The sequence below is a fragment of the Choloepus didactylus genome, chromosome 2 (genome assembly GCF_015220235.1).
Source record: "Choloepus didactylus isolate mChoDid1 chromosome 2, mChoDid1.pri, whole genome shotgun sequence".
In the NCBI taxonomy this organism is placed as follows: Eukaryota; Metazoa; Chordata; class Mammalia; order Pilosa; family Megalonychidae; genus Choloepus; species Choloepus didactylus.
In genome coordinates, this window is record NC_051308.1 from 21,788,980 (window position 1) to 21,802,494 (window position 13,515).

At 41.3% G+C, this 13,515-nt stretch overlaps 1 protein-coding gene across 5 annotated transcripts in view; it reads left to right on the forward strand.

Annotated features, from left to right (window-relative positions):
- The first annotated feature begins 4,960 nt into the window (after nucleotides 1-4,960).
- RYR2 (ryanodine receptor 2) overlaps nucleotides 4,961-13,515 on the forward strand; it is a 769,122-nt gene continuing 760,567 nt past the window's right edge. For all 5 annotated transcript variants that reach the window (XM_037821856.1, XM_037821863.1, XM_037821872.1 and 2 more), the window contains exon 1: nucleotides 4,961-5,146. In XM_037821856.1, the coding sequence (XP_037677784.1) occupies nucleotides 5,099-5,146 (48 nt within the window). In that variant the 5' untranslated portion in view covers nucleotides 4,961-5,098. The remainder of the gene's footprint in view (nucleotides 5,147-13,515) is intronic.

Here is a 13,515-nt window from a genome sequence, read left to right on the forward strand (position 1 = left end):
AGAAAAGGCATGGCTGAATAATGCATGAGTTTTATCTGAGGAAAGCAGTTTGGTTTAGAGCCAAACAGGGCAGTCCTTGGAAATAAATATTGAAAAAAGTATGTGGAGGGCTGCATTGTGGAGGGTTTGAATGTAATTTGGTAGGCATCTGGGAGCCAGTGAAGGCTTATTGAGCAGGGAAGTAACAATATGGAAACAATGTTATAGGAGGTTATTCTGGTAGGAGTTTGGAAGATGACTCACAGTGCAAAAAGACAAGAAACAGAAAGATTAGTTACTAAGTGATTGGTACCAACCCTCTCTGTGATGTCAAGGGATAGGCTAATCCCAAGAGGTAGACCAGGCTCATTTTTATCACCTATATGTAGGTCAATCCTGACCCTGGATACCAGAGTACTTATTGTAGTTTGGGGCTTCATAATTTTAAGATCAATATATGAAAATGGTAAGATTGTGATGAATAACCTTAAAATCTTGAAAAACTAATTTCCCCTAACATTCCAAACTGTATAGGAGGGCATAAGTTGGATTTTACTTCTGAGCAAATACAAGCCCCGTCTGGTTTCAGAACTCACTTGGCTCTCTAAGAGCTAGCTGGACCCCTAGGGTTGGCCTGAAACCAGGAACAGATCTCCTGGGCTGCCAGAGCCTTTTATAGTTCATTCTAGTGAAGACTCTATTTTTTTTTTCCACTTTGGGTTGGGGTTTGGGGGTTGGGGGGGGGGGGGGCATCGGGTTAGTAGCATTAAAGTGATAAAGAGCTCAAACTTTAGTCTGCAGACCACTGCCTCCCCACTTAGCAGCTGTGTAGTCTTGGTCAAGTTACTTCTCTAAAATGGCATTGCTTGGAAGATTAAAAGAAACAGTAAAAATACAGTGCCTGGAGCATGGTAAGTGCTCAGTAAATGAGCTGCCATCATCATCAGCATTTGCAATATCATTCCCTCCCACCATGCATAAACCTGGAGCCTGAGATTCAGGCCATACTACCTGAGCAGCACTTGAACTGAGTGCCAGGGGGACCTGCTTGTACTCATTTCTAGGACAGGTGTCTGTCAGAATTGTAATATTTTAAAATACATGTAATAAAGATATACATAAAATGGAAACTTTATAATTTTTTGGTTTGTTAAGTTCTGAAATGGGATAAGAAGAAATGCTGTGAAACCTTTCCTAGAGATTTTAAAACTAGACTCCGAGTTGAAAAAGAATGGGCTAAACATCAGGATGTTAGGGCCTCTCAAATTCTAATTGTATAATGACTTAATGACTATTTTAGAGGGTTTAACTTTAGCATTAAGGTCTTTAATTTTTGTGATCTTAAGTGAAAGAAGCTGTATTAAAATAGCACTGAGTATTTTAGCAGATTTTCTGCAAAAACCTTGAAGAACAGGGTAATTTTCTAATGCTTGTATACATCATTGGGAAGCTTAGTAAGTTCTAAGTCAAAAAGAAAAATCTTACATTTTTCCTAGTTTTTCTTCTTCAAGTATGTCTAGAGTTCTACCAAGTGAGCATTGGGGTACTTTAGATCATTCTGAGTTAGATGACTACATTAAAAACTCCTAATCTTAAAAAAAGGAAATGTGAAATTTTTTCTTCTCTTGCATGATATAAAATTGGTCATAAAGAAAAAAAAATCCTTAAATTTTAACTAAAACTTATGGAACTTTTCCTTTAAATTACTTGGATTTATAATTAATAAAGACCTAAAATGGAGGTGTTATGGGAAACACAATGTCTATTGAGTATAAAGATTACAATAAAGCAATATTAATCTTACAAATTTCAGTAGCGAACAGCAAAATAACTATTATATATAATCTGCATTTAGAGAAAAAGAAACATTTTTGTAAAAGCTACAAAACTTATAAGTATGAAGTATGAATGCCTATGAAAATTCTAAATACACAAAAAAAGTTTTTTCTATTTTATGAACTATAGTTTTGTGCCTGTGAAATTGTGGGTTTCCTAATCCCTCAGTTTGTGTCTGCAATAAGAACTAAAGATATTGAACATATACTTTAAATGTATCAAATATATTTCTTTCCTTCAATTAAAATTATACCTTAAAATTGAGTTTAGCTCTCATTCTATGATATTTCCATTCAAAATAAATTTTACTACTGTTTGTTTATCAGAAAAAGAAACAAGATAATGATAACCAACCAAAACCAACCAACATTTATTAAAATACTGTAAGTAAAATTTCTGTAGCTTTTCACTGAAGTAGTCTTGTACGTTACATGTTTAAAATTATGAAATATGTCAAAGTACTAAAGATAACCCAAAATATTATTATACTCATATATCAACCACCATTATGAATATGCTTGCCATATTTGTGTCAGTTCTCCTTTTAAAAATAAATGAAAATTACGTATCATTTTGAAACATGTTATACTTAAAAAAATACTTTTATAGATTTTGGCTCATTTTAGTTTCTTTGGCTGCTCAAGCAAATACCATGAAATGGGTCAGGTTAAACAACAAGAATTTACTTGCTCATGGTTCTGAAGCTAAAGAAAGTCTAAATCAAGGCGTCACCCAGATGAAGTTCTGGGACTGGCTGCCGGCGATCCTTGGTTCTGGGCTCTTCTGTCACATGGTGATGCACATGGCGGCCTTTCCTGGCCTCTCTGTTCTCTTCCAGTTTCTGTTCAATTTCAGCTTCTTGCTTCTGTAGCTTTCTCTCTCTTTGTCTGAATTTCATAGGCTTATAAAGGACTTCAGTTATAGGATTAAGGCACATCCTGATTGGATTGCACCACACCTTAAGTGGAGTAGCCTCATAAAAATGTCCTACTGACAATTCCACAAAATGTCCTAATCCAATCCCACAGGAATGGATTAAGTTTAAGGACATGTTTTTTTCTGGGGTACATACAGCTTCAAACCACCACAGGGATCTATAAATCTCATAGTATTACTGTATTTTCATGTTTCAAAGTCCACATAAATGGAATTAAACATTGGGATGTTTCATGAACGTCTTTTGCTTTAAGTGTATTTGTTATTGAAGAGTGCATATGGTGATTAACAATAATTGATGGTCAAGGCCATTTAGCATTTTATTACTTATTTTTGAGAGAATTAAAGAAATAATAGACATAACTCTTGCTAGAAAAGTTGACAGTGTAGTTAAAATGCCAAAATGAAAACTAGCAAGTAAGAGATTTTTATACTTTACCCACTGTAGGGGTGGAATGCCGTGATATTCAAATACATAGTAGGTATGTTTTAATGAAGAAACTGTGTGAAGTTCTGAATAAAATACTTGTAAAGATAAGTTTGATAGTTCTAAGTTTGAAAGAATAAATGAATTGTAACATTAAATTATAAGCCAGTTTCCAGAATATAGTCATCTCTGATGGAAGACTTTTACCTTGAACTTCCTGATTGCTCATTTAGGGTCAATAAAAAGTTAAGATTCTCTAAATAATAATGGCTTAAGAATTGGTTAGTTGTTCTGGATAAATAAAAAGAATATGCCAAGTACTTAGGATGACTAGGACACCTCCATAAGGTAGGGCAGAGGATTGCTAGTCCCTGTCATTGAGGAAGACTATTTATATAGGTATTCCTTATAGTTTTCATTCAACTGGAAATATTCAAAACTAGCCTAGTCAGTATAAAGTTAACAAAAGGTGAAAATAAAATGCCAGCTGCATGGAACATATGCAGCTGCATAATGTGGAACTTAGGTAAACTGATGCAAAATATTTCACAGTTTTTGCATCTTTTAAAGATTGACATTTGGAGCCTCAACTCTATTGTGCACATACTTATTTTTAAGTATCATAAGTGAAAGATCTGCAGAATAGGAAGAGATATATGCTTCCTTGTCCAAATTGTCTCAGACTCGGCATTTTCTCACAGCCGTTTGTTAAACGGGACTTTAGTGAGCTATTGCATGGAGGACTGCAAGAACTAAAATACTGCTATCTATGGTGGAAAGCTCAGATTTCTGCAGAAGAAAACGACTTCATAGTGAGAATAATGATACTGAGTTTAGATCTAGCAAAAGTGATTCAGATTTACAGATATTATCCCATACTTTACTACAATTCCTTGTTGAATTAAGGTTTGCACTTCTAATCTAGACGATAAATTCTCATCTACCAGTGTCCGACAAACGCGCTAAATGTGTTTGTCGAATGAATTTGTTAATAACGTTCTGAGTGCCCAAAACACGCACTTTGTATGGTTATTACAAAGGTGTTAAAATATCAAATATTATCTATGAAAAGCATGGTACAGCAAAACTAAATATTGAAAAATTCTCATGTTGAGCGTGAAAAGAGGTAATCCAAGTTTAAAACACAGTACCAAATGGGAAACATTTACTTGGAGATTACCCACCCAGTGCGCCCAAGTGAAAAGACGATTCTTCCGTACCATCCGAGGTACAACGGAAGTTGACCGCTGTAGTCCGCTCCCGGACAAAGGCGCATTGAGTCCTGGGTTTAAGGTCAGAAGGGGCAAGTGAACGAGCCTAGGGGCCACAGCTGCGCGCAGGTAACAGGCTGTGCGCTAGCAGGACGCGCGCCGGCCCCGGATACCCAGAGCAGCCAGTAAGCGGCGCTGGGCCTCGGGTTTGGTGGTACCGAGGGAGCCGGCTGCAGATTACCTGCAGCAGTGGGGGAGCCGGCGAGCTCCTCCCCCCCCCCCCCCCCCACCCCCACCGCGGCATTAACCCGGCTCCGCCAGCTCAGTGCACTCGCTCGGAGGAGCCGGGGCCGAGCTGTCAACTTGCTGCAGGCAGGGAGCCGCACGCAGCTGGCGAGGCTGGGGCTGCCGGGGCCGCCTGTCCGTATCCTCCGGGGTCGCAGGCCCCCCTCCTCCCTCGCAGTGCGGTGCAAGGAGGCTCCGCCGCCTTGCTCGCCCCCGCCCGACAGCTTACGAACCTCCTCCACTGCTCTGCAGGCGGAGACCGCCTGGCGCTCCGCACTCAGCAGCCTCGGTTTCCCACCCGCCCCCCAACTCCCGGCAGCAGGGGCAGCGGCAGGAGCAGGAGCCGGAGCAGGACGCGCGAGGGGCTGCAGCCGCCCGGCTCCGTGGGGCTCGGGAGCCGGCCCCGGCGAGGAGGCGCGGAGCCATGGCCGATGGGGGCGAAGGCGAGGATGAGATCCAGTTCCTGCGAACTGTAAGCACCGCGCATTTCGTGTTCTCGGAGGGGACGGGGGCATCAGGCGCAACTAGCGGGGTCCGGGTCAGAGTGAGAGTGGGGAGTGGATTCCCGGGCGGTACGGGGTGGGGGGGATGACGAGGTGCCCGCCGGGTTGCGGGAAGAGCTGGAATTCACCAAGTGTGTGCAGGTGTGTGAGTTGGCGGGGCGAAGGAAGGGAAATAAACGTACGTGTCTGTGCGTGTGTGTGTAAAAACAGGAGACAGCGCGGCGAGACCACGGCGGGCGGGAGGAGCACAAGCTGGGCCCCCGGGGGCACCGACGACCAGCGCCTCCTAGCTGCTGGAGCCGCGCGGGGGCGACCGAGCCGGGCCTGACCCGCCGGCGGGGTTTGGACCTTCCGGACAGCGGGGGAAAGGGGTGCAGAGCTGGGTGGCCGGGTGGGCTGGCGGGCATGCGGGCGCTTGCCGGGAATTCTGCCCAAGCGCCGTTTCTGGGGTTTTCGGACTGGACTCGCGCGCCGTCTCAGAACGAAGAAATCGGTTCGCGTTCTCTGCTTAGCGCTCGCGGTGGCTGGCGGGGGAGGAGGGGATGCCGCACGCTGCCCCGAGATTTCCCCTAAGTCCAGGTGCTGCGAAGGGGAGGGGGGTCGCCTCCACGGTCATTGCGGTTCTCGGGGTTGGTCCCTTCGTGGTGCGGGGACTGCTTGCAGAGCGTGGAAGGGCTGGGAAGCGTGTGTGTGTGTGTGTGTGTGTGTGTGTGTGTGTGTGTGTCTGTGTGTGTATGTGCGCGCGCGCGCTCGGGGGGGGGTAGTGGTAGGGGGAGGAGTGAGGCGCATCGTGAACGTGTCGTTCTCTAAATGTTGGTTTATTGAGTGCCGAGTGCAACAAAGTGTGCATGTAAGGCAAATGCCTGGAATGTCCACACTGGGTAGCAGGCAGGAAAAGGTTTGGCTCCACACTAATACAATATTTTTCTCCTTATGTACCTCTTGGCACTGCTCTCTCTGATTTGTTCTTCTGATTTGTTCGAGCACTGCAGATACTTCCCAGGCTGAGGCTTTGCTCGCCTAAAAGCTGGGACTGGAGCGCTTTTGACAAAGACAATGCCAGAACTTCGTGTTAAGAATAACCTAGTTAGCGTTTACAGCCTCCTTTAGAGGTAGCTTCTCCACTTCTTTTCTCCTCCCCCAAGGATAGTCACTAACAGGATTGTCCCTACCCGTCAACCGAGAGACTGCTGCTTCTGCTGATACTTCTTTCCTCAACAGTGAAAGATATCACTTCCCAGTTACAGTTACCTCCATAATCCCGTAAAATCGTATATAGAGACGGTTGAATTTTGAAATGGCCACCAGACAGTAACTTTTAGATGTGAAAATAGTCTCCGTGATTTTGGGTATTGAACAAGTGAAAACAGTAAATTTGTACAAGAACATTGTAAGTTCTTGTTTTTTTTCCCTTTTGCTCTTCTATTTTTTTGGCAACCTTTTGTGCATTAAGAGGGGAAGTACTTTGGAAAGGATAAAAGCTAGGGTACATAGTATCAGGAGGTGACAAATGATTTGGCCTAAAAGCTGCTTGTTATGCACCATTGCATATGCTCTTTGAGGTATATTGGCCCAATGCCTTGTTCACGGGGAATATTTTAAACCTGCTAATATATATTTTTTAAAGTAGAAATTGTCCTTAACTTTCAAAAAATAATTAAAGTCATGTGAAAAGATTTTGCATAAAACCAAGAGCTCTTTTATTCATTTGAACAAAATATATAAGTTTTAAATTAAATTTTTACCATACTCCATAGGGTTAAAATTAGCTAGAAAATTTTGGAAGGCCTTGTACACTCAAGGGCTTCCTGCAGGCTTAAATGTTAAGCCAATCTCATGGAGGTGGTGTTATCAGAATACTAAATGGGGACTGAGGTAACGAGCTTGCTGCTGGAATTCTGTACATATAAAGTAATGTTAAGTCTGTGCCACTCGACAGCTGCCTGTCAGCTAGAGGGACACCTTTGATAAGTGGGTCCTGGGTAGAGATCTGGCAGTCCTAGGCTGGGATTTGTCTTTTAGTAAAGCATCTGTAGGCTGTTGTGCTGATGATAAATGACCTTGAAGGAGGTAGCACTTGAAGGAGGGTTTTTTTTTTTTTTTTTTTGGTGTAGCATTAACATTTGACAGGGAACATACTTTTCCCTCCGTATTGTACAGTTTTAGTATGGAAATTCTCAAGTCCTTTACTAACCCCTCTACCAACTGCCTTTGATCCTTTCTGTTTTATTCTCTTCACCTTCTGATGTTGATGGTTCAGTAATGTTAATGGGGGTTAGTGAGGGAGAGACTGTAGTTCTTATATTAAATTCACCTCTTTTTTTCTGGGGCATTTATTTCTTTGTCCTGAGTAATCTTGTCAATGCAGATTCCTTTTTTGTTGTTGTTTTTTTTAAGCAATAGCCCAGGGAGTAGTAACAATCTGTACATCTAGATTAAATAGTTATAAATTGAAGATTTCTTGATAGTAATGAATGAAACTATCCTGCTTAGAAAAAGAAAATCAGTTAGTCATTAAGGGAATGTAATTTTGAAGTTGACCAGACATTTCATGCATTCTAATTAGAGCACCTTAATTATTATCTTGAGCAGATCATTGTCTGTTGAATTTTTATTCAGCACTCTAGTGTGAGGCATCTTTCTGTCCACAGAAAGTTTTTTTGGTTTGTTATCTACAAGAGGTCAGAGATCACTGTTAAAGGAAGAAGACGTGAAATTTTTAATGGACTGTATCCATGAGTTATGTCTGGTATTGTACATTAATTCTTCATTTATAAGCGTGAGTTTTTGTCACTGGCCATTTCCTGTCCCCTCTCCATTTGTTCTCCATTATGCTATTGCTTGTGAGTTTGCTAACATTTTTACAAAGGTGTGTGTGTGTGTGTGTGTGTGTGTGTGTGTGTATATATATATATATATATATATATAAATCGTCATCTTTGTCTCCTCTTCCAGCTGGAAACATGCCCACTCTGATTCATTTATCTTTGCCAGAGATTGAGAATATGTATGTGTAAACTCTGTGTGTGGGAACACTTAGAAGAATCCTATCATAATTTAAGCCCCTTAGCCCATGGTCCATTTGTTCATTGTCATTTCCAAACATATCCATGCTTTGGAATGTTTGGGTTATTTTATTTTATTAAAAATTTTTTATTAACTTACCAACCTTGCAATGAACTGAACTTAGGTATTTAAGAACATGTATCTTTATAGTTACTGTCCTCTTTGTTTTCCAGAGTTTTGTAGAAAGAATTCCTGTGACTAAGAAAATCATGATGTAAAATGACCTTGGTCAAGGGTTGATTTTTCTAACTACTTTGCATTTCTTTCATTTTTGTAAGCATCATTGAGTTATTCTTGGGGTATAGTGTGTCATGTACTTTTGTATTTATGCATAGGTTGAGACTTAAAAGTTAGTCTTACCTGCAAAAATTATTCAAATGGGAATGCTTATAGCTTTCCTCTGGCCTTCCTTTGCAGAATGAACTATTTTACTATAGATTTCTCCTCAGTACTTATACATCTTGCTTCATAGTGATAGGAAGCATCTTAGAAAGTATTCAATTAAGAATAATAATATAGATGTTAATGTACAACTCTCTCGTGAAATAGGTAGGGTAGGATTTTTTAACAGTTTGTAGAGGCACAGAAAGATTAATTGTGTGAGGTTGGTGGCTCAGCAGTGCAGAATTAGGACTAAAACTTAGATCTTAAACTAATGTCCTTTCCAGGAGAGAAAGGACCTTTTTTCAGTTGTTTAAAACTTTATAGCAAGTAAGTTTTCTGAACTATAGGAATGTCAAAGAGTACAAATGAAAAGGCTCTGAGTGAGCAGTGGGAAAGAATTTGCACCTTTCGCTCCATTGATAATGCAGCTGCAAGGAACTTTAGATAGATATGCACTGACATTTTCTCCAGGAACCTGATGGAAAGCCCACCCAGAGTTGTGTTCTTTTTTTTTTTTTATTAACCTTAGAAATTGGTGTGTACACACTGGTAGCAAGGCAGGGTTTAAGACACTGAGGACACTAATTTGTTTGACATCCACTCTTAATTGCACTTTGGCTTTAGATAAGTGTTTGTTTATTTAAAAAAAATTTTTTTTTAAAATCACAACTGAATTACTTGGGAAAGGATTCCAACTTCAGTGTGACTGTACTTCTCTAGATAGCCTTTAGCACAGTTATCTCCTGAACCACTGATGTTATGGGAATTTTATTCAGAAAAGCATTTGTTGAACCCCTGCTGTGTACATGGCATGATAATATGTGTTAAGGAAACATTCAGAATAAGTAGAGGCTGACATGGAACAATTAGAATGTAAAAGCATGTGCATGACTCCAGGATATTAGGGTAGGAAGAGAACTTCAGAGAACGTTACCTAGTCCACACACCCTCACCCACCGTTTTGCAGAAAAGAAAACTGAAGCTCAGAGAGATGAAACGCACAGAGTAATCCAAAGTTTATGAAGAGTTCTGAAGGACTACCAAAAAGTAGTTTACCAGTGCATGGTTCCTCTTTAATTTAAAGTAGATTTAAACCTACCCTCTTCTTCCTTTTAGCCCCATCTTCATCTTCACACTTCTCACTGTCCAAATCTGCCTCCTGTCTTTTTCAACCACTGAAAAAGAGGTTTCTTTCCTCCTTTCCGTGGTCTATAACCTCTCTTGTGTCCTAGATCTCAATGCTTTTCCCTGATCCAGGATGAAGATTTGGCAAGTAGTCCGCCTTTACTTCCTCTCCACTTATTCCTTCTGTGTTGTCTTGAGACATGCTGATTTCTCCCATCTTTACATTTCTTTGACCCAGAGGCCTCATTTAGCTGTAATTATGCATAGGTTGAGACTAACTCCTTCCACACGTGGTCTCCACCCACCTCTCTCTCTATATCCCCTGGTAATTATCTAGCTTCTCTTCCTTGTTAAAACTGCTATGTTGGTATATTGGATGTTATCAGTAACCTCTTCTTTACCACATCCACATGTCCTCTCCATCCCTATTTTTTTAGATCTCTTCTCAAACTCTATTAGCCATACTTGCCTTTTGGAAACTACTCTGTTTGGCATATTTTGGGTTATTTTTATTATTTTTATACATTTCTGATCATGCTTTTCTGGAGTTCTTTTCTTTCTACTCCAAATCTCTGGTTATCCCAAAAGATTCTGTCCTGTTTCCTGTTCTGTCTTTTCCACCTTCATAACTTTATCTGTGCCACAATATCTAGGACCCTTCAAATAATAGTTTTAGAGTTTGAAAAGCCTTAAGATGATCTCATCTATCTCTGATAGGCAGAGAAGTGAAATAAATTTTCCCAGAGCCACTCTGTCCATGTGGGGGATGATCCCTAAACCCACCTGCAGATCTGACAGCTCTTGGCCCTCATTTCCAGTTCTCTACTGGAGGAACCTGTTTAAACTTCCCTTCTGCCTCTTATATTTGGGATATCCACCCCATTTTGGCCGGTGGTACTGCTATTCTGGGCTTCTGGCTTAGATGCACCAGTGATTCTAACCCCCAGAAAACCTGGCTTTGAACCTGGAGCCACCAGTAGCTAAGCTTTATGGACTTGGGACAATTTTTTTTAAAAATCTCCCTTGTAACATAAAGATAATACACATTTCAGAGAGCTTTTTGAAGATCAAATGGTAGAACTTATGTGAAAAACCTAGTAGTGTCTGGCTCATAGTAGGCACTCAGTGCATTAGTTTAGTTACTTTTTTTTTTTCTCCTTTTATGATGTCATCTCCTGACATGTCGTCCTTTGCAATCTGGCTCAGATATAGCTTTCTTTCATGCTCCATTTCTTACTCATTTATACCTCATTACTTGTTCCAGCCTTCATCTTTCCTCCTCCCCCCACAAATCAGCAGCCCACCTTGATACCCCTGTCATTTTAATCCTCTTAAAACTGCTATTTTCATCCCATTGCACCTCAATTCCAGATTCCTGTCATATCAATTCTAACTTTCTACTTGGCTCATGACCTTTTATAACCTGGCATTGCCAGTGTGTCATCTAAAACCTTACATAAGTTTTCCACCCTGCATGGAGCTTTCTGGGATCATTGCAGCCAATTCTGATATTACCTCTCTGGACCAACTCTTGACCTTTCCAGTTCCATGCATTTTACCACTTATTTGTGATCATTTTCCTTAATGCTCTGTGGGACAGTTGGGATTATGATGGGGAAATTAGTTTCCTCATGATGTTCAGCATAGTGTTAACTGCAAGAACAGGTTTGAGAAGTTTTACGGCAAGTAGAAGATTGGGACAAAAGAAGCCCCCACGCCCCACCCTTAAATGTGAAGATCACTTGAATGTGTTCAAATGCAGAAAGAAGGATTGTGTTATGAGGAAAGTAGGCAAAGAGAGTGGTGGGTGGGAGAGGAGCAAATGAGAGTGGAAGTGGATTCCTTCTAGAGGTGAGGCAGTGGTTGCTTGGATGGGAGTGCTACAGGGGCTTCTGAGCTGGAGGAGAGTACACCTGGCCTCAGATTTGTCAGGGAAATTGGAGAGAGGGATGTTTGTTATAGTTAAGAGTGAACTAAGGTGTAAAAGAAAGTAAGTTAAGGATTAAGTGAGACTGAGTGATTGGGGCTGCCCAATAGAAATACTGAATTCTGATTAGAATTTGCATTTTAAATGAGAAATAGCTCCTCGATGGTGAATATATTTCCAAGGGCACTGTGGGAGCATCCACTGAAGACTTTTTTGTCTCACTTACATCTTAATTATGGGAAGAGCACTAGGATGGGGCTTTGCCATTATTTGGTTGTAGAGCATCAGGCTGGAGAGGGAGGAGGGGAGAACTATAGTATAAAAATTCTTTCAGGATAGGTAAAATACAGAGTTAGTTATCTCTGAGGTTGTTGCAAGTTGTCATGTAAATTAAAAAGTCCTGGAGTCATCCAGACTCAAACTATTTAGAAGGGTGAGCATAAGAAAAACTTGCCCTTGAACTGGAATGATATATTTTGAATGATCCTGGGGTCCCTGGAAAGTTTTGTCATGGGAGATCCTAGGGTCAGAGACTAAATTCCCAGTGATCTTGGTTATTAATTCTGTCTACTTGCCTTAGATGTGAAGTGATTCTCGTTATCATCTCCTGGGCTGGGTGAAGAATGACCCTGTTCCTGGGGTTTCCTCAAAAGTTAGTCAGCCTCCACATCCCAGAGTAATTTGGGCAGATAATAAAAAATATATTTACAGCCTCCCCCTCCCCAGCCCCAAGGATCTGGGGGAAGGTGCGGATGTGTTGGACATCCTCACCTGGGCTGGTGTTGATGTTGTCACAAACATCGGGACTGGCGGTTTGATGTGCTGAGCCCTCGAGCATGGGACTTGCCCCTATGAAGCTCATTACCACAAAGGACAGTCTAAACTTGCATGTAATGGTGCCTTAGAGTCTCCCCCTGAGTGCCTCTTTGTTGCTCAGATGTGGCCCTCTCTCTCTCTAACTGAGCCACCTCGGCAGGTGAACTCGCTGCCCTCCCCCCTACGTGGAACCCGACTCCCAGGGGTATAAATCTCCCTGGCAATGCAGAGTATGACTCCTGGGGATGAATGTGGACCCGGCATCGTGGGACTGAGAGTATCTTCTTGACCAAAAGGGGGATGCAAAATGAGACGAAATAGTTCAGTGGCTGAGAGATTCCAAATGGAGTCGAGAGGTCACTCTGGTGGACATTCTTATGCACTATATAGATAACACCTCTTAGGCTTTAATGTATTGGAATAGCTAGAAGTAAATACCTGAAACTACCAAACTCCAACCCAGCAGTCTGGACTCCTGAAGACAGTTATATAATAATGTAGATTACAAGGGGTGGCAGTGTGATTGTGAAGACCTTGTGGATCACACCCCCTTTATCTAGTGCATGGATGAGTAGAAAAATGGGGATAAAAACTAAAGGACAAATGGGGTGGGATGGGGGGATGATTTGGGTGTTCTTTTTTCACTTTTATTTTTTATTCTTGTTCTGGTTCTTTCTGATGTAAGGAAAATGTTCAGAGAGAGATTGTGGTGATGAACGCATAACTATGTTATCATACTGTGGACAGTGGATTGTATATCATGGATGATTGTATGGTGTGTGAATGTATGTCAATAAAACTGAATTTAATAAAAAAAAAAAAAGTTAGTCAGCCTCAAAGCTCCGAGGGAAGGTGTATTTCCTGGTTCTTGTGGCCCAATAAAATTTTTATGATATAATTTCTGTGAAGAAATGGAAACCTGAGCTCTACCTGTTTCTAGCTTGGAGTGTTCAAAGGATGGGTACGTAATTGCTTTGTGCTCATTACCCAAGCACAGCTTTCCTTCCAGGGTAAGGATGA